The 20,170-nt window shown below is 37.6% G+C and overlaps 1 protein-coding gene across 2 annotated transcripts in view; it reads left to right on the top strand.

Moving 5' to 3' along the window:
- The window catches only part of ppp2r5d (protein phosphatase 2, regulatory subunit B', delta), a 53,957-nt gene that overhangs the window by 1,441 nt on the left and 32,346 nt on the right, over nucleotides 1–20,170 (top strand). For both annotated transcript variants that reach the window (XM_079855851.1, XM_079855850.1), the window contains exon 3: nucleotides 3,765–3,936. In XM_079855851.1, the coding sequence (XP_079711977.1) occupies nucleotides 3,765–3,936 (172 nt within the window). The remainder of the gene's footprint in view (nucleotides 1–3,764; nucleotides 3,937–20,170) is intronic.

The following is a 20,170-nucleotide window of genomic DNA, read 5'->3' as shown; positions in this document are numbered from 1 at the left end:
ACCAGTAAGATTGAAGTGTCTCTTTAAGTGGTGTTTTATTCTTCTATAAAAAAACAATGCGAGTCCATCCATCCAATGCAAGTCCCCTCTTAAAATGAGCCTAGACTGTAGGCCTGTCTGTATGTTATTAAATCTAATAGCAGTAGCTTAAAATATATTTTTCAGATCAACTTAAGTAAATGGCAAGATACTGTATTGCTTCAACTGAACATTGCACAAAATTTGCACATTCAGTCGCGCCAAAAAAAAAAAAATTAAATTATATAAATACTGTCTACATTAATGTATCTTCATGATGTGCCTCCATGTTCATAAAAAGAAGTTTATTTCTTCAGGCGACTGATTAGTGTCCTCCACAGTTAACATTTAGATATAAGGCAAATAGACTTGCAAACTCTTTTTACTGTAGAGTTGTCTTTTGAATTTTATTGAATCATTGGTTCTGTGGACCCACTTGTTTTTTAGACCCTAGTTAAGAAGCATTCAGTGTGATGAAGGAAAGTTTGTTTCATCTTTTATATTTTTTGCATCTTTAGTGATTTGCTAGATAATTACATTTGTATGCATTTAGGTATTGAGTTGTATCCCTCCCAGTGTGTGGTTGTATTGACATAATTGCTTGTCTCTGTAAACCCTGTTAGAACTGAAATATATCACTGTTGTTCAAAGTGATACAGACAGACTCGACTGGCCGAGAGTGACGTAGCAGCGGGTGAAATTCATTGATTTGGTCTATTTTAAGTCAGGCTCAGTCATGCAACCCCTGTGACTGAGGGCAGCTCTGCAATGCTGTGGGCAGGCCTCAACATGTGTTTCACAGCGGCAGTCGTTTCACACACACATACCGCTTGTTGCTTGGACAGCGAGTGTCGCTTTTTTTCTTCATTAAAATCGTTCAATGCATAAAGGATTTTTCCATGAGGGCGCACACACACAGTCGTTTCGGAAACGTCACATGCATCTCATTTAGCAATTTTCTACAGCGATCTGAACTGCTTCAGCCATGGTGCTAGAAATACATTGCGGTTTAGCATCGATTCTGTGTTCCTATAAATAAGAGATTAGCTTTGATATTTAATCAATGTCCTTCTGATCAAAAGCCGTGTGCACACTGTGTGATTTATTTATTTTTTTGCCTCAGTTTTGCTGCCTGAGACTAATTTTGAGGATTGTGAAATATTTATTTCGTTGTAGGGCAAAATTGGCAGTCTTGGACAGCTTAGTGAGACATTCTCACTGGCGGCCGATTAATTGCCTTTGCAATTAAACTTAGCCTCACATGAAGCTCAGGCAGTGTCAAAAATATTGTTTTAGGCTACGTCTACATTAATCCGGATACATTTGAAAGATGCTTCAAAATGCTCTCCATCCATACTAGGGTTTTAAAGCGTTTTCCAAAAGTTTCTCATCCAAACTGAAATGTCAAAAAAGGCTAAATTCACTTCACAGCGCATGCGTAAAACCTAAAAGCTCACTGAGATGATACAGATGTAACAGACATTATAAAGTTCTCATGCTATTCTTCTGATCATTTTATTTAGCAAAATATCTCACCATTTTTACTGATGCGTCCAGATCGCACTAAGTCATTATATGTTTGGTCTAAAACGCAACTGCTCTCGTGTTTTTCCACAGGACAGCAATTGCAAGTAAATTTTCTGTCATCTTTGATGGACTAAGATATTAAGAGAGTATAAAGTAACATATTTTAGCAACTGTGTGGAAGTGAATAGCACATAACATGCACAATAGCGGTAAAACATGCATATCTATAGGTTCAATATGCATCACATGACTAAACATGCGTCATCGTGTTCAAATACTTCACTTTTCACGGTCCACACTACTATGCAAAAACAGCGTTTTTGATTTTATCAGCTTGGGAAAGCATTTTTCGCAGGACAAAAACACCATCTCAGTGTGGACGAAAGGCCAGAGCGGAGAGAAAAAGATGCGTTTTCAAAAGAAACCGTATTGGTGTGGACAAGGCCTTAGCTAATATTTTTATCACATAGTCATTAAAGACGGTTGTTGTCGCACAGTCTGCCTTGGCTTTTGCACAAAATCTCACTGGGTTCATATCGTACAGCTTGACAAGCAACGTTCATAAAGGACAGTCCCACTGTGGTAATACTGTAATTAAACACCTATGGTTTTAAATGGTTTCTGTGATGCTCATCTTGCATTGAAGACATATTTATTTGATGGGTAGCTCAGGCTACTCATGAATGTTTAACGCAGGCTGAATCTAGAAATGGTAATAAGGAGGTATGTAGGTTAGGTTAGTTGTGGACTTCAACTCCCATGGGTTAGGGAGGCCGTTTGCTTGCAGATTGTTGACTGATGTGGTGCGTTGCTTTGTGTTACAGCAGTGGTTGCATAGGTGTTATACAATGTTTTCCATTGGAAAATACTTGTTTATTGTTGTATGTATGTGTGTATATTGTAAAAGTGGATAAAAACTACCGTCAGTTACTTTAAACATCTATACTAGACATCATCAGTCAACAGAGGCTCACTGTAGATGTCAAAATAAATGTTCCTTTATTGTTTTACAGGGTCGTATATGTTATTGCCTAATTAATGTGTCCAATATGAGAAAAGGGAACAATGCCAAGGTTGAATTGTTAATGACTGTGTTTCTGCTCTCATTTCTGGTTTTGTTTTTTGCCAATTTAAAAAAAAAAACTTTTTTTACAAAAACAAATTAGTTGCTGTTCCTTATTACAATTAGGCCCTGAAATTCATTTCTCATAATGGGGAGTGATTTTCACCCTGCTTTTCTCAATTATTCCAGTAAATATAATCAGATGGAGCTCAATATTACATCCGAGTTAGTTGCTTCCCAGTGAGGTGTGTGACGCAGTTAGTATTCGTATTGTTTGGCAGATACTTTCTATCAATATGGTAAATCAGTTATGATGTATAATGCGGATATGGATAAATAAGTTGCAATATGTATATAAAGTGTAAACAAAACTGTAATTCAAGGCATACTTGAGGAATACTTGTTGATCTAGTGAAATAGAAAGAGAGATGTAACTTAACAGGTACACTTTCTTGATGAAGTCAGCTGTTTTAAAGAAATCTAAAGGTTACACTTTATTTTAAGGTGTCATTATATATTTAAGTACTTAGTAATATTTTGTCAGACGCTTTAAAAGCGACTTACATTGCATTTCAAGGTACACTTTTACATTCTTATCAGTTCTTGCTTTCCCTGGGAATCGAACCCATGACCTTGGTGTTGTAAGCGGCAACGCTCTACTGTTTGAGCTACAGGAAAGCTTAGTAAGTTGCATGTAATTATGCATAATTTACTTGTATTACTATGGTAAGTACATGTAACAAGGACACTAAAATAAAGTGTAACCAATCAAAATAGAGTTGCAAGTGTGTTATCTTTGAGGCCATTTATATGCTAGTGTACTCATAAAGTCGACGTTCACTTTTAGAAGATGCGCACATTTAAAATTCAAAGTCTTTCTCTTCCGAGGAAGCAGACCAAAAATATTGATGACTCTTCTCACCCTGATGGGTGTATCCAAATGTTTCTCCAATAAAATGCTCTCCAGAATGAGTGTTTCCCCTGCCTCTGACTAGCAGGATTGCCTTTTTCTTATCTGTTGCATTATTTTGTTTCTTGGATTGTGTTTTCCATGAGAAGGCACTGGAGGCTGACCTTCTGCGACCAAAAGTGGTGAAATTGCATAGAATGGGATAATGTGCCCATTTTGTTTCTGAACATTGTGTTTTTTCCCCAGGCCCAGCAGACAGCCAGCAAGCGTCCGAGCAACAGCACTCCACCTCCCACTCAGCTCAACAAAATTAAGTACTCAGGTGGGCCACAGATTGTAAAGAAGGAGCGTCGACAGAGTTCATCACGATTCAACCTCAGCAAGAACCGGGAACTGCAGAAGCTTCCCACCATCAAAGGTAGAAACGACTCCTAACAGAACATAGCCAAACACAGTTCTTCTTCATTGTTGAAGATTTCTTGGAAATGATCAAATGATCTGTTGTTGCGTATATATCACAGTGAATGGTGCTAATTGTGGTAACTGTTAGAGGGTAGCCTTGCTTGACCCCGGAATTATTTTTAAGTCTATTATTGTGCCAGATGGAGCTGTTTTTGAAGTGCGACTTGGATTGTTTATTGCAGACTCCAGTCATATCTAAATTATTTTATTCCTGCAAATTTGGTAATAGATTTTGGAATTTATATGGAGATGATGATTATTGTTTCTCATCTTTAGATCTTAATCTTTCTCTCATTTATTCTCCTGTTCATGTTATCCTGTCATAGTCTCAGTCAGGAAGAGTCCTTTCTGTCTGGCCACGCAGGGAGTTTAAGCACATGACAACTCGTAGACTGTAATTGGATCAGCAGTGCAAGTGTCTCTCTAAGTAGGACAGTGAAACCTTGCCACAGCTCACAATTTAGAGAGTTACGCTCTAATCTTCAATCTAATTAAGCCTGTTACTTGCAGTTCATTTCTTAGAATCTGGTGTGGATTATACCTAAAAAGCTTATGGTTTAATTTATTCAGCACTACGTCGTCAGCTAATGTGATGTTTTCATTATATTAGGTACTGTTTACACCTGAATATATCTATCTCAGATGGTCATCTGATCACAAGTGGTCAGCTGAGAGAGAGTCATTTAAAATCCATTTCAAATGCCTCTTGTGACCGCATACATAATTTACTGCGTCATTGTGTTACTGCATGTTGGAAGATGACCGGTTAACGCTTAGAAATGTAGCAACTTCTGTTGTGAATGAATGACAGGCAGGGCTTCATGCTTCCTTTTTTACCCAATGAGCACATGTGCTCGTAAGTTGAAAAATTTAACTTAAAAACTTTAGGGGCGCAATGAAAATGTCAAATAATGTAATTTTCCTTAATGAAGGGTTGCAAGGAGAGGAGACCAAACTATTTCATTTATTAGAATACAAAAAGTATGTGTATACAGTATACACACACACACACACACACACACACACACACTCACCGGCCACTTTATTAGGTTTACCTGTTCAACTGCTTGTTAACTCAAATATCTAATCAGCCAATCACATGGGAACTCAATGCATTTAGGAATGTACACAATCAAGACGATCTACTGAAGTTCAAACTGAGCATCAGAATGCGGAAGAAAGGTGATTTAAGTGACTTTGAGCGTGGTTTGGTTGTTGGTACCAGATGGGCAGGTGTGAGAATTTTGGAAAAGTATTTTGTGAGTATCTACTGGGATTTTCACACACAACCATCTCTAGAGTTTACAGAGAATGATCCGTAAAAGAGAAAATATCCAGTTCTGTGGGTGAAAATGCCTTGATGTCAGAGGTCAGAGGAGAATGACCAGACTGGTTCAGCTGATAGAGAGGCAACATTAACTCAAATAACCACTTGTTAAAATCACTGAACACACAACATGTCGAACCTTGAAGCAGAAGAGCTACAGCAGCAGAAAACACACTGGTGTCACTCCTGTCAGATGAGAACAGGAAACTTCAGCTACTATTTCCACAGACTCACCAAAATTGGACTATAGAAGATTGGAGAAATGTTGCCTGGTCTGATGAGTCTCGGTTTCGGCTGCAACATTCAGATGGTCGTAATTTGGCGTAAACAACATGAAAGCATGGATCCATCCTGCGGTTCAGGCTGTGGCTGGTGGTGTAATGGTTTAATGGTATTCTCTTGGCACACTTTTGGCCCCTTAGTACCAATTGAGCTTCATTTAAACACCACAGCACACCTGAGGATTGTTGCTGATCATGTCCATCTCTTTATAACCACAGTGTACAGTCTTCTAATGGCTACTTCCAGCAGGAAAACGCACATGGTCACAAAGCTTGAATCATCTCAAACTGGTGTCTTGAACATGTTCACTAAACTCAAATGGCCTCCACAGTCACCAGATCTCAATCCACTAGAACAGCTTTGGGATGTTGAGGAACAGGATATTCACATCATGAATGTGCAGCGATAAATCTACAGCAACTGTGTGATGCGATCATGACAATATGTAGCAAAACCTCTGAGGAATGTTTCCTGCACCTTGTTGAATCTGTGCCATGGAGAATTACGGCAGTTATGAAGGCAACACGGTACTAGCAAGGTGTACCTAATAAAGTGGCCGGTGTGTATGTATGTGTTTATATACACTAGTCAACATTTAAAGTGGATCAAAAAAGTTCAAAGTTGTTCTAAGACATGAATGGGTATTGTTCAAAATTAAAGGTTTTGATCCACTTAAAATGTTGACTACTATATACAACTGCTGGAGATAAAATATGCACTCCTACAACCATCTACAACATATAACAATATAAACACCAAAGCACTTTGTCATAATTCATCTGTGATGCACATCAGTGGTTTTGAGCTGTGGTGGCAGAAGTCTGAGTCCCCATTGTGTGACCTCTCGACCTGCGCCTAAACTTTCAGGAATACCCTGAGGAAGGCAGTTCCTCAAGACTGTTGTTAGTGCCTGTGTTTTCATAAATTATGCTCTGTTTTGAGAAGAGTTGCTCTTTACAGTTGTTGTTATTATTACTGTAATGTGAAATACCAGTTTGGTTCGAAATGTTTTCTCTTGTGGTAAAAGCAATTACTGCAGTGATTATTGCAGTGTGTTTTAGTTTTAGAGTTGTGCATCTGCATGCTACAACAATGGTCTCGATTAACCACGCTGTATCTAAAAATACTCTGGGTTGAATAATGCGTCATGCGCATTCTTGTGGAGCCTTGACCAATACACGTATTATTCACCTTTCTATACGGGGTGCCAAACATAAGTACGCATCAGAACAATGTCTGTGTGTTTGTTTCTGGCCCAGGCAACACTGATTCTGGTGGTCTGGCACTGTCTCTGGATGTCCACATGGCAAACAAACAGAGGAAGCATGGAGATCTCCCTTTTCCTGTCTTTGTGTGAGAACTAAGCCAAACTAGCTCAGTGTTTGTCTAGGAATTCCGTTAAAGAGAGTGATTTTACTTCAGTATCTGCTAGGGCTGCACGATATTGGGAAAAACTGACATTGCGATATTTTATTTTTCTGCGATATATATTGCGATATGAAATCGAATCTAATTTTTTCTTACAAACAAAAATGGGGTGAGCACACTTACATTCTCATTTTAAATGATTTAAACATCAGAGTATTATTTAAATTAGAGTAAATTATTTGTTTGTAACTTTAGGATATGGTTTGAATTGGTAACATATTAACTAACATGAACTTACCATGAGCAATACTTTTGTTACTATATTTATTAATCTTTTTTTATCTTAGTTTATAAAAACACAGCTGTTCATTGTTTGGTAATGTTACTTCACAGTGCATTAACTATGTTAACAAATACTGTACAACTTTTGATTTCAATAATGTAGGCTATAGCCTAAATGTTGAAATTAACAATGTTGTAGAAGTGCAGTTTAGTAATAGTAAATGTTAACTAATGTAGTTAAATAGTTTAATAAATAAAACATTATTGTAAAGTGTTACAGATTTTTTTATACACCAATTCAGACGTCTCGTGAGTTCAGTGTTGGACAGGTCAGTTGTTTAAACCATTCATTAAATTGAATCGGTTCAAAGGAATCATTAGTTCGCGAATCGGACGTGTACGGCACGCGTTGTGTAATTATCTCGGCAGTTTAGGATATCGCACAAGATTTGACAATGTAGAAAACATTTCATCACTGGATAGTTTATTTTTTCTTTTGTTGGACACCATCGTGTCAATTTATTTTGATTAATGTGCGCGAGGGAGAGAGAGCAAGACAGCGCTCGTGTTGTTTGAAGACGGTGAAGGTGAGCGCGCGCGCGACCGGGGCGCTCTCTCTCTCTCTCTCTCTCTCTCTCTCTCTCTCTCTCTCTCTCTCTCTCTCTCTCTCTCTCTCTCTCTCTCTCTCTCTCTCTCTCTCTCTCTCTCTCTGCTCGTTCTTATATGCACCCTGTTAAACTGACAGGACTTAAAAACACATGCAAATGATAAACTTTCACTCTATGATGGTTAAGCTGTGCAATTAATCCGCGAATCACATTAGTCAAGGGCCGGGGAGCAGCTGGCCCGTACGATTAATGAATAACGGATCAACTACGACAGCCTACATCGCACATCCTGCGATGTGACTATCGTGGATTCGTACATCGCGATATCGATGCTTAAACAACACATCGTGCAACCTTAGTATCTGCCATGATGCCAGTTTGGATGGCAAAAATCTGTGTGTACCAGTGCAATTTAATGTTTTTCTTAATTTAATTTCATGATGGCAGCAGAAGAAATATACTAATTTAACACTATGCTACATTTCAAAATAAGCATTTTATCAAATTAGGCTGGTCTTTTTATCCCTTTAGTTTTTAATTATACTGAATGTATACTCAAAGTACCAGCACTGTTAAGGTTACTAGTGTTTTGAATAGGCATGTAGGCAGAAGTAATATTCATTATGAATTAGAATGAAAGACTTAATGATTGGAATGGACTAAAAGTTGACACAGGAAGAGACAGAATGCAGACGACACCATGCATACATGTATAATTGATTTGTGCATGCATTGTGGCAGTGTGTGCAAGTAGATCATTTCTTGGTTATCTCTGTTCTATTTTTTCACCATAAGTGGATTACGTAAGTTTCGAGATGACATATTTGAACAGGCTTTCGAATGAGTGCTTGCATACATTTTCACAGTTTAGTGAAGAACATTGTGCATCACGCGGTGGTTGCCTGCAGCAGCATGATCTCAGTGTACCATACAGATGTGCAGGCAGGAGAAACACTGCTCATTGTGTGAGGCATACAACACTGTCACTGAACCATCATTCTGACGGCTGAAGATTTTAAACTTACAATTGTCCTAAGATATTGCTTGGGGAAATAAGAAACGCACAGTATTTATCAAATGCTTATTGCAGTTTTGGTGTGCAGAGGTCAAACTGCATTTCAACCCCTTTATTTCAGCTGCATACCTTTTTAAATATAATAGTTTATTTAATTATGAATGCATTAGGTTAATATTCACTATGTAGTTAATGCATTTTTGAGACAGAACATTTTAAAATTTGTTTTTGCATTTAGTAAAATGTGGTTTAAGTAATGGATAATCCAGGGCTAGCTGTGCATTACATGATTTTAATGAGAGAGCGAGAGATTGATTCATACCTGCATCTGTTTCTCTCTCTATTAACAATGATGCTGTGAGTTTGATTACTTCAAAATAGCGATGTAACCCCCTCGTTGCCGAGAAATATAATGTAGCGATTCAGTAGCAAAGCTATTTTATTACTAAAAGTGATGGGGCAGCGTTGATAAGTTTCTATGCTCCTGAATGTTTCTGTGTGTGTCCAGCGTGATCTCCGCTCTGTGTGGGAGTGACATATGGGTATGTGTGCTTCAATGAAAACAGCGCATTAATATAGAACGATGATTCAGTTGACTTGCAACTACCTGTGCATTAAACGGTTTTATTGCACACTAGGGCTGCAACAAATTATTTACAGCGATTATTTTGATGATCGATTAATCTAACGATTATTAGAACGATTAATCGACTAATCATCGATCATTTCACCGACTAATCAGTAAGTTTGGAACGATTATTCAGCTTTTTCAATTAGTTAAAACACTGAGTTATACATATTCTAACTATAATATAAAAAAAAGAAAATCACTTCAGCTTTTGAAATGGTTGTTTTAATGAACTTTGAGCCAACTAAACAGGTCATTCTCTTTAAGTTTTCAGATTTCTGTCCAACTCAAATCACACACAAATGCTCTCTAAGCATTGGTTAAATATTCTGTTCTCTTTCAATAGAATAAAATAAACAAGAATTAATCAGCTGCATTACAGACAAACTTTATCTGCAAACAATTATTATAAGTATAACATTTTAAAAAATTGACATGACAATTGAGCTGACAGAGACATTCTCATTCACCTTTTAATTTACAGTATGAAAAAGTAACTGACATGATGTTCTTCATAACATCTCCTTTTCTAAGTCTTCGTGAATATGGAACAAAATACAGGCAAGTGATAAGACTAATACCTAATAGTGTTATAATAATAAAAACAGCTCTGACTTCTAATCTCGATCAAGCTTTATTCTATGCAAAAATAAATCATCACATTACTGTAATTATATTATTATTGTTAATATTATTACTATTATTAGTTGTATTGCATTCTCTAATAAAGAGATTTACTGCTAGTTATTTAGCTCCAGCTGGAGAACATTCACCTCTCACCGGCTCCTGTTTCCTCTGTAAGTGCTTTAACATGCATGTTGTGCCCCTGTGAAAAGCAAGTTTCGCCTTGCATGTATTGCACACGACAGCATTCTTGGTTTGAAGTTTTGTGAAACTTTCACAGGCCTAGCTAGTTCGGATTCGTTTGCACTCCTTCATATTTTGCGCTGTGTTTTCTTCTACCGCAATAGCATTTGTAACGGCTGCATTAGACTCTAGCGCTACAGCGCCGTAGTGGTCAAATCGCGATATTGCAGGCCCTTACATTAGGTCACGTGAGCTCAAACGACTACTCGACAACAAGATATTTTGTCGACAATTTTTTATTGTCGACTAATCGTTTCAGCCCTATTGCACACCTTCCAGCCAATCAGAATCGAATATTCAGACAGACCATGGTATAACAGTATTTGTTGGTAAATTTACTGTAACATACAGCCTCGCTTAGCTTGTTGCTTTTATAAAATGGTAGTAGGTTGGCAGTAGAGGTCTACACTGGTCAAAAAATTAAGAGAGAAAGAGGCCCGTAATGTGCTACACTGAACAGACCCTGACCCATCTCTCATTTCAAAAGCTGGACCCGGACCCATGCAGATCCTAGAAATGCCATAAATGTACTACCAGGAACCGACCTGGACCCGTCTATTATTTGAAAGCTGGACCCGAACCCGGCGGGAAGACACAGACCCTATTGTCACATATTCCACCCTACAAGTACAAATACACCCTTTTTTTTGTAACTAATTTTAGTAGCCGTCGTCTTTTTTTTTAACCTTATTTCCCAGCTCACACTTTTCTAATCCTACTTTTGCAAGTTACAAAAAACAAACAAGCAGTGCTGACTGACTCTGATCACGGCCGGGTGTTCTCCGAGTCCGATCGACGGATATTACACACAATGTTAAACAGACCCGGGACCCGAAGTAATAGATTGGGACCCCGACCCAGACCCGGCTGACCATTTGAAAATATAGACCCGGGATAGTCGGATCCCGGGTCGAATCACGGGTCCGAGGGTCTCGGGTGGTCCATGTAGACCTTGAGTTGGCAGCACTATGATAATACACCAGTGTTCAATAAATGTATACATTTATCAAAACCGTATTATTGTATTAATTTTACAATGGCTTCAAATGTAGTGCATCCAATCAGAGTCAACTTTTTGTGCTCTGAAATGGTGTACTATTCAAATAGAATGTATAACAAAAAGAATTTGTAATAAAAATCCATGTTGGCCTGGCTGTGGTCTAGTGTGACTGAAAGAACAGGGAGATAAAGATGTCCTGCTCTAGGGTCAGTGATTAGCCTGCGGAGGTTAATTCCCAGTCTTATGACTGTCTGTTTGTGCTAAAAACAGGGCCATTTTTATAAATTCAGCTATTTATTTTTTTTGTCTTGTGGACTATATGCAAACATCGTTTATGTAAAATATCTTATTCAGGACAATACTAAATAATAAATAAAAAAACACATGCATTTTGTATGATTCCCCCCCCCCACAGGAGTAAATTTTACTCAAATTTACTGACTTATCTCCCGGATATGATGTCAGTAGTCTATTGCTTGGAAATGTCTTGTCGTTATAGGTCTTCCTTACCTCATGCTGCCATACATGTCATCCATCTCCATCTAATCATTCTTTTTGTTTTTGCTCTTCTGATGGTTTTCAGCTTTCTCTTTTTGCAAATTGTATAGTTGTATGGTGTATAGCGATAAGATTCAGCACCCAAAATACTATCAAAACACTCCAACGCATCCTCCATTGTTTGCCAAAGATGGATAAAAAGGTGCGCGGGAAACAAAAACCTATTATCACAGGACCTCGGTGTTCGGTGAAATATGGTCCGTGAAATTTTTACTTAACAAATCACAGACATGGCCGATTCGCACGGGATTAAGATCACAGACAACCTCTGCAATTATTACAAATGATTAGAGGTCACCAGGTAATACTAATCCAGTGCGAATAGGGTTAATGACTACTAGAGTCTAGACGATACCAATGTGATTAAACGATAACTGCGACTATATCAACATGATATCATTGATGAAAAAGACAATAAAAAAATAATAAAAAAAACTTGACCAAAACCACTCTTTGTGAAAAAACATTACAGACTGTATTTAACAAGCCGCTAAGAGCTTTCATGCTTGGAGTTGCCAGAAATCAAGAATTTAAATCCCCAAACCAGAGCTTTTCTGTTAAAGAACACGTTTTCTGCCCTGAGTTTTAATTAATATTAGCAGTTTGGCAACCATGAGTGTGTGCTCTCTCTACTCTGTGAAAGAAGCTTGCACTTGCGCTGTTTGCTATAACTAAATCTGCGATCAAACCTTCTCAGTGATGACCTGTAATAAATCCGCTAAAATGGATCTCTCAACTGTATTTGCGATTATGGTTGCTGAATAAATGCACTTGTGCAACCTCTGTGTGACAATACAGTCTTTTTTGCTGTTGTTTTAATAGAAAAACATTAATGTAATTTAGAATTATTGGATTACTAGGAATGTTTAATATTTGAGAGAAGTTACTTGTTTTACTAGTTGGCCTGTATGATAAATAGCCTATAATAAATCAGGAAACTAGAACAACAACATGCGTATGTGTTGACATTCTCTTGATTTGTGCTTATAGGTGAAAGTGCAATAGTTCTGATGACATGTACAAATACATTTCTATTTATTTGAATTGATTATAATTTTGAGCAAAATAATCGGGATTATCAGTTTAACCATTATGTAGCATGACAAAAATGTGAAAACTTTAATTGGCTAAAACTAGACTAAAATGCTCAGACATTTAGTCGACAAACAAAAACAGGACAAGGTTGACTTAAATATGATGAAAACTAAAAGTCAATTGAAAAATAGCTGACAAAATTAACACTAACACACACACACATTGTATAAAGACATTGATAGATGTAAACGTTATAATGGTAGACATATAAAAACAGACCGTGTAGTCACAATTTTGAATATGGGACTACTGATATAAACTTCTTGTACTTTATGTACAGTAAGCAAAATAATTGCAGCTAGGCCTGTCGCGATAATTAAATAACCGTCTGATCGCGATTATTTGATCTAACCGCGATTGTTTCAGACAACCGCGATTATTGCGCTCTTTTATAGACCTACGGCACAAGGGGGAGTCATGAACCAAAATAAATAGACAAGCACTAATTACGTTTTCTAGCAATATATTCAAAGTCATCTGAAGCCATTCCATAGCTTAATGTGAGGGACAGTAGTATATTTACATTGTTAAATTAAAGTTCACAAACTCGTCTGCAGCTGTCAATCATTCCGTTCAGCATTCAAACTCTGCAGCTGTCAATCATTCCGTTCAGCATTCAAACAACGCGCGTCGTCCGGTTACGACAGGATACACGGTAAAACTTTCTCCAATGTGACATTGACGTTATAATGCTTGATCTGTAGATAAAGGGCTGTGGATTTGCATAAAATGACTTTATTTTGCTGGAGTTTTTTGCTGTTTCTAAATGACTCGCTCGCTACCGTGTGCCTACACAGCACAAGGACTATGAATTGGCATCAGACGCACAATAACTGGAGTTTAAAACTGTGAAGAAACAAATGATCAATAAACTGTTGGACTGATATACACTAGGATTTGTGCCCTCGACATTTCTTCGCTTTGTGCCGTGAACTTTTAAATGCGCACTTGTGCAGCGCTGCGCACTGTGACTCCATGTTGCATTAAGCACATCATTCTGCACCCGCGATGCGCATACGCGCTTTGTTCCGCTCTGTTTTGAAGCGTATCATATTATCATGGTTTGTGCACATTTGTTTTTATTAACACTTAAATTACTGTGCAGATGTTTTCAAAAATTACTTTTTGCTGCTGATTTATACACTCACTAAGTTTAATAAACAAATTGTCATAGCTATTGAATATATTTATTTAATATTTAAAGGTGTTAACTGTAATCTTACACTGCAAAATGATAACTTACAAAGGATTAAATTCATCACAATTATTTAATGAATGAAGCACAAAGCCCTAAAACAGACAATTAATCAGCATAATCGCCAAAGCCCTAACACAGACAATTAATCGTCAAAGCCCTAAAACTGACAATTAATCGGCATAACCGCAATTATTTTTTAGACAATTAATCGTCAGCCAAATTTCATAATCGTGACAGGCCTAATTGCAGCAACAAAAAAAGTTGATTTAAGGTTAGAAAGCATGAAGCTCACATTGTCAGTCAAGTCCGAAACAAGACAACCCATAGCAACGCGTTATGGCAAACAGACAGCAGCAAGCATATTAGGCTGCTGTCACTTTAAGATCTAATGTACAGATCCAATATACTCATTCACATGCGTTTTATTTCTCAACTGTTTACGTTAGAACATAACCGACTATGTTTACTGGGATACTCGCCAAAATGGGCATTTTAACATAATTTTGTGTGAATTTGTCCATTCAAGCGCAAGAAGATGTGAAAGAGCACAATTCAGTATTTGCACACTGTCTGAGACGCGGCTTTCTGTGCACTTCCAATGTTTGTGCACACAACTTCTCACACGAGTACTGAATTGAGCAATGCCATATTCTCTTTCGCATCTTTTTGCACTGGAATATTTCAATTGGCAAGGCTTAAAAGTGTGTAACTGATAAACTTTCGTGGCGATGCAGCACTGGCCCGATCAGGACAGTGACCGTTCCGTCATCTGTCCCGAGCGTCTTTCATGCTCTGCTCGAGCCCTGCAGTATCATATGTGAAATAGGAGCTTTACCTCCTGACCTTATGCCCTGACTAAAGACCGCTCAGTCAGTCCTGTTTGGTTTACCGGCACATGCAGGTCATTGGGCCGTAATTTGGATGATTAGCCTGGGCTAACACTGAACGCAGCTCAGAATCTTGTTTGAGTGTTTCGGGCCTTGATGTGTCTGTCCTGTGTAGTGGTTACTGTAGGTGCAGCTATAGAGCATGTGTCAGGACATAGATTGCCTTGGTTGTGAGAGTGTACGATCATCACAGCACACAACTATGTGACCACTTATCATTTTAATAGACTATTTTAATACGCTTGCCCTAAGAACCATGCACAATGCTTTAAAACCCTCTTTCTTGTCATCTGTTTAGGAGCCTCGAGGTTATTGCATGTGCTCTTCAAAAGCGCTGGGTGTTTTCTGTGGATTGCCCACAATAGTCACATTATAATCTTGCTATGGAGATGCCTCAGGAGACGTTTGTTGCTATTTTTGAATATTGTTTGTACTTATTGACCTAGTTCATCTGTTTCATGTTGGCTGAAGACATGTAGATTTCTTGTGCCATTACAGTAATGTGTTTGTTAAAATAAATGTTTTGGCCATGTGATGAGGTCTTTATAATACAAAAAAAAGACACAATATGTAGTCTGTTAATTGCTGTCATTTATAAGTGTTGGGCAACTATCATTATACATTTTAGAAGAAAAAATAAAAACTCTCGGATTACCTGAATAAAATCAGGTACAGTTTGTTTCCTCTTTTTTTAAGACTACAGTTCCTGTAAGAGGTCAAACAATAGTGGATTTTACCATTATCAAAAACTAGTTTGGTCTGGCACTGGCCGATAACCGATTACCCGACCGATGGTTTTTAACATGGATTCTGAATGAAAACAAACAAAATACTCCAAGAAAACTAGTGCATTATTACAAAAATAAAAAAGTGCTGAACCATGAAAGTGTGCTGTACTTATTAAATTAAATATAAACAATATAAATGTTAATATTAAGTATTAATATATTAATTATACCTTGATCATTCATGTTAGTTCATAGTGCATTAACTAATGGTAACATAAACTAAAAATGTATTAGTAGGCTAAATGTTGAATAATGAACAATACTTAACCTTAATGTTACAGATGGACTCTTATTGTAGTATTACCATTTCATATAAGTCCTGTCATGCTTAAAGATGGTCATTTTTAACTATCTATTCATGCACACTCTATGTACAGTGAAGATAAAAAAAGAACTGAAATCGGATGCATTTCTGATATGTTTGTCGGCTGCTTTTCTCACGTCACTAGCTTTAAATATGCAACTTTCCTTACAAACGAATGCATAAAAATGCCCAGCTGGATATAAACTAATGCAAACAGATGGTATCAATCGTGACATTAAACATTTGAGTCGGCCTTGCTTGTGTATATTCTTTTCACACTGTTTTTAATTGTTTGAGTTTCTGCTAATGTTAGAGTCCTCTCAGCCTTGATGGCAAACATGCTGTTCTTTCTCTAATGCAGCATCTAGTCAACAAATTAATTACTTTATAAATATATGAAAACATGTACTGTTTACACACTGTTTCTTTGTCTGTTTTGAACAGTTCTGCACATCTGAAGTGTCCTGCTCTCACTTGTCAAAACAAACACCACAAGGCCTCTACGGGCCGCTCTCATGTTGTATAATGACAGACAGCAGACACCTCTCAGTAGGGCTGCACGATACTGAAGAAAAGTGCGATATGCGATAACTCATTAAATAATGCGATACGATAATGCTTAAAGTGTGTAAAATTTAAATTATCTTTAAAATATATTTAAAATGATATAACCTACATACGTGTTTCACATTCTTTTTGTGACAAGAAAACATCCCTACAGCTTCTGAAAGTGAACAGCAGTGTTTTACCATAGGATAAGAAGTGTTATTTTAACATCAGTGTAAACCACAGGGTTTAGGGTTTCAGGAAAGCCTACATTAGGGTTGTTTAACAACAGAAAATGAATAATCAAATGTAAAAATAAAACTGCTTAGTTTTGACTGGTTGAATTAAATATATACTGATTCTTATTAAAGCTACAAAGGTTATTCAGCCAAGAACAGTGAGTGATTTTCTCTTTGTCTTTTGTTCATGACCCTAATTATTGCAAGCTGTTGTGATATGCATAACGCGATATTTCGATAATTTCGATATATTGTGCAGCCCTACTTCTCAGCATCTTCAACAATGGACTCGACCCGGAAAAAATATTGATATGGATGATTGCCGATTAATCAGCAAAACCGATCAATCGGTCAACCTCTAGTCATTTTATTATTTAACTTTTTCTAAGTGCTGGATCGATATTATTTTCCAAATTTCCGGGCTAAAAATAAGTAATTATACCCATTCAACTTAATAATTGAAAGCAAGTCATTAACAGCAAATATTATATAGTTTATTCTTCGTTTATTAATGCTTACAGAATAGTAAAAATGTAAATGAACTTAAGTTTAAGTGAAAACTATGTTCACATAAACCCATTATAATAAATTTATTTTATAATATACTTTTTCTGAAATGTCTTACACAGCAAATATTTTTTACAGAAATCAATTGTGAATTGTGAATCAATCAGAGAATTGTGATTCTAGCGATAGGCAACTCATGTTCCTGCCAGAGGTCTAGTAATCCCACATTCATAAGGGCTTTTCTTCCAGCGCTCAGCCCTGTTTTCCATCTGCAGGACTCGAGGAAAGGCACGGCTCATTATGCAATAATTACTGCGGACTAAATGGCAAGTGTTCTGTGTCATTTGTATTGTATGTATGTGCATAAGAGACCAAGAGAGAGAGAGAAATGCTTCCCTGTGGGTTCTGCAGCTCCAGTGTCTGTCACATACCGGTTTGATTTGCAGGAGTTGAGACAACTTTGAGATTGAGATAATCGAATAGGTCCTCCGTGAGACATTTGACAGTGTGCTGCTAAAGTTTGTGTGGGCAGTGGCAGTATCTTGTGGTAGGGCTGGGCGGTATATAGCGACTTTGTACAGTAAATCTATATATGTTTTTATAAAACGGTAAAGGACGAGGCAATGCCGTTTATATCGATATACTGTAGTTTGATATTAGGGCACAGGATGAGTTGCTGTGTGCATAATTCAATTCTTCCAAAACATGAGACATGCTTTATATTAAGGGCTTCAAAATAACTTGTACGATATAGTTAGCGCGTATAGGTTAACGCGGCTTGCCCCGTCAGATGCTCTGACAGATACGGTTGAATGCATTTGAGATGTGGGGTTTTCCTCACTGTATAACTTGCGCTTCACAGGTAGATTCTCCATCCGTAAATGTTAGAAAGTCATGTAAATATCTCCATTTTGCTGTCAGGAGTGGATAAGCCTTATGTAAGCGAGTTTCCGCTAAACTTCACACACTTCAGTGAATGAGCGCCACTGCGCACATGCGTGCCAAACAGACAAAGTGCAATAGAATTGGAGCGCCATAATTCTGACTAAAATATATCTACATTTTTCCAAAATATTTGTTGTTGGAGATTAAATGTGCCATTTGTAGAATTTTAAACCTACAAGTATGTTTTTGGGATAGCAGCATCTGTAAAGTGACTATTGTAATGGTGTAATCAAATGTAGGCTAATATAATGAGTAAATGTGTTCCTCTTACTGGTTTACATTTTAATCTGTGCTTTTGTTTTTAATTAAATTTTTAATTTAGTGATTCTAATTTTTTCTTTAAAACACATTATTTTTGTTGTTAGATTGTAATGTTGTTACAATATAATGTAATGTTATTTTAACCCTTTTTTTGCACATATAGCACAGCCTAGATATACACTCACCTAAAGGATTATTAGGAACACCATACTAATACTGTGTTTGACCCCCTTTCGCCTTCAGAACTGCCTTAATTCTACGTGGCATTGATTCAACAAGGTGCTGAAAGCATTCTTTAGAAATGTTGGCCCATATTGATAGGATAGCATCTTGCAGTTGATGGAGATTTGTGGGATGCACATCCAGGGCACGAAGCTCCCGTTCCACCACATCCCAAAGATGCTCTATTGGGTTGAGATCTGGTGACTGTGGGGGCCATTTTAGTACAGTGAACTCATTGTCATGTTCAAGAAACCAATTTGAAATGATTCGAGCTTTGTGACATGGTGCATTATCCTGCTGGAAGTAGCCATCAGAGGATGGGTACATGGTGGTCATAAAGGGATGGACATGGTCAGAAACAATGCTCAGGTAGGCCGTGGCATTTAAACGATGCCCAATTGGCACTAAGGGGCCTAAAGTGTGCAAAGAAAACATCCCCCACACCATTACACCACCACCTCCAGCCTGCACAGTGGTAACAAGGCATGATGGATCCATGTTCTCATTCTGTTTACGCCAAATTCTGACTCTACCATCTGAATGTCTCAACAGAAATCGAGACTCATCAGATCAGGCAACATTTTTCCAGTCTTCAACTGTACAATTTTGGTGAGCTCGTGCAAATTGTAGCCTCTTTTTCCTATTTGTAGTGGAGATGAGTGGTACCCTGTGGGGTCTTCTGTTGTAGCCCATCCACCTCAAGGTTGTGCGTGTTGTGGCTTCACAAATGCTTTGCTGCATACCTCGGTTGTAACGAGTGGTTATTTTAGTCAAAGTTGCTCTTCTATCAGCTTGAATCAGTCGGCCCATTCTCCTCTGACCTCTAGCATCAACAAGGCATTTTTGCCCACAGGACTGCCGCATACTGGATGTTTTTCCCTTTTCACACCATTCTTTGTAAACCCTATAAATGGTTGTGCGTGAAAATCCCAGTAACTGAGCAGATTGTGAAATACTCAGACCGGCCCGTCTGGCACCAACAACCATGCCACGCTCAAAATTGCTTAAATCACCTTTCTTTCCCATTCTGACATTCAGTTTGGAGTTCAGGAGATTGTCTTGACCAGGACCACACCCCTAAATGCATTGAAGCAATTGCCATGTGATTGGTTGATTAGATAATTGCATTAATGAGAAATTGAACAGGTGTTCCTAATAATCCTTTAGGTGAGTGTATATATACATTCTCTATATTTGTTTTCATAGCCTTCAATATGAACATTGTTTGTCGGACCATTTTGTGCAGGATGTTTTTTTTAAATA

This window comes from Squalius cephalus (assembly GCF_949319135.1).
Source record: "Squalius cephalus genome assembly, chromosome: 21".
NCBI classification, from domain to species: domain Eukaryota; kingdom Metazoa; phylum Chordata; class Actinopteri; order Cypriniformes; family Leuciscidae; genus Squalius; species Squalius cephalus.
This window is presented reverse-complemented; position numbering and strand designations above follow the sequence as displayed.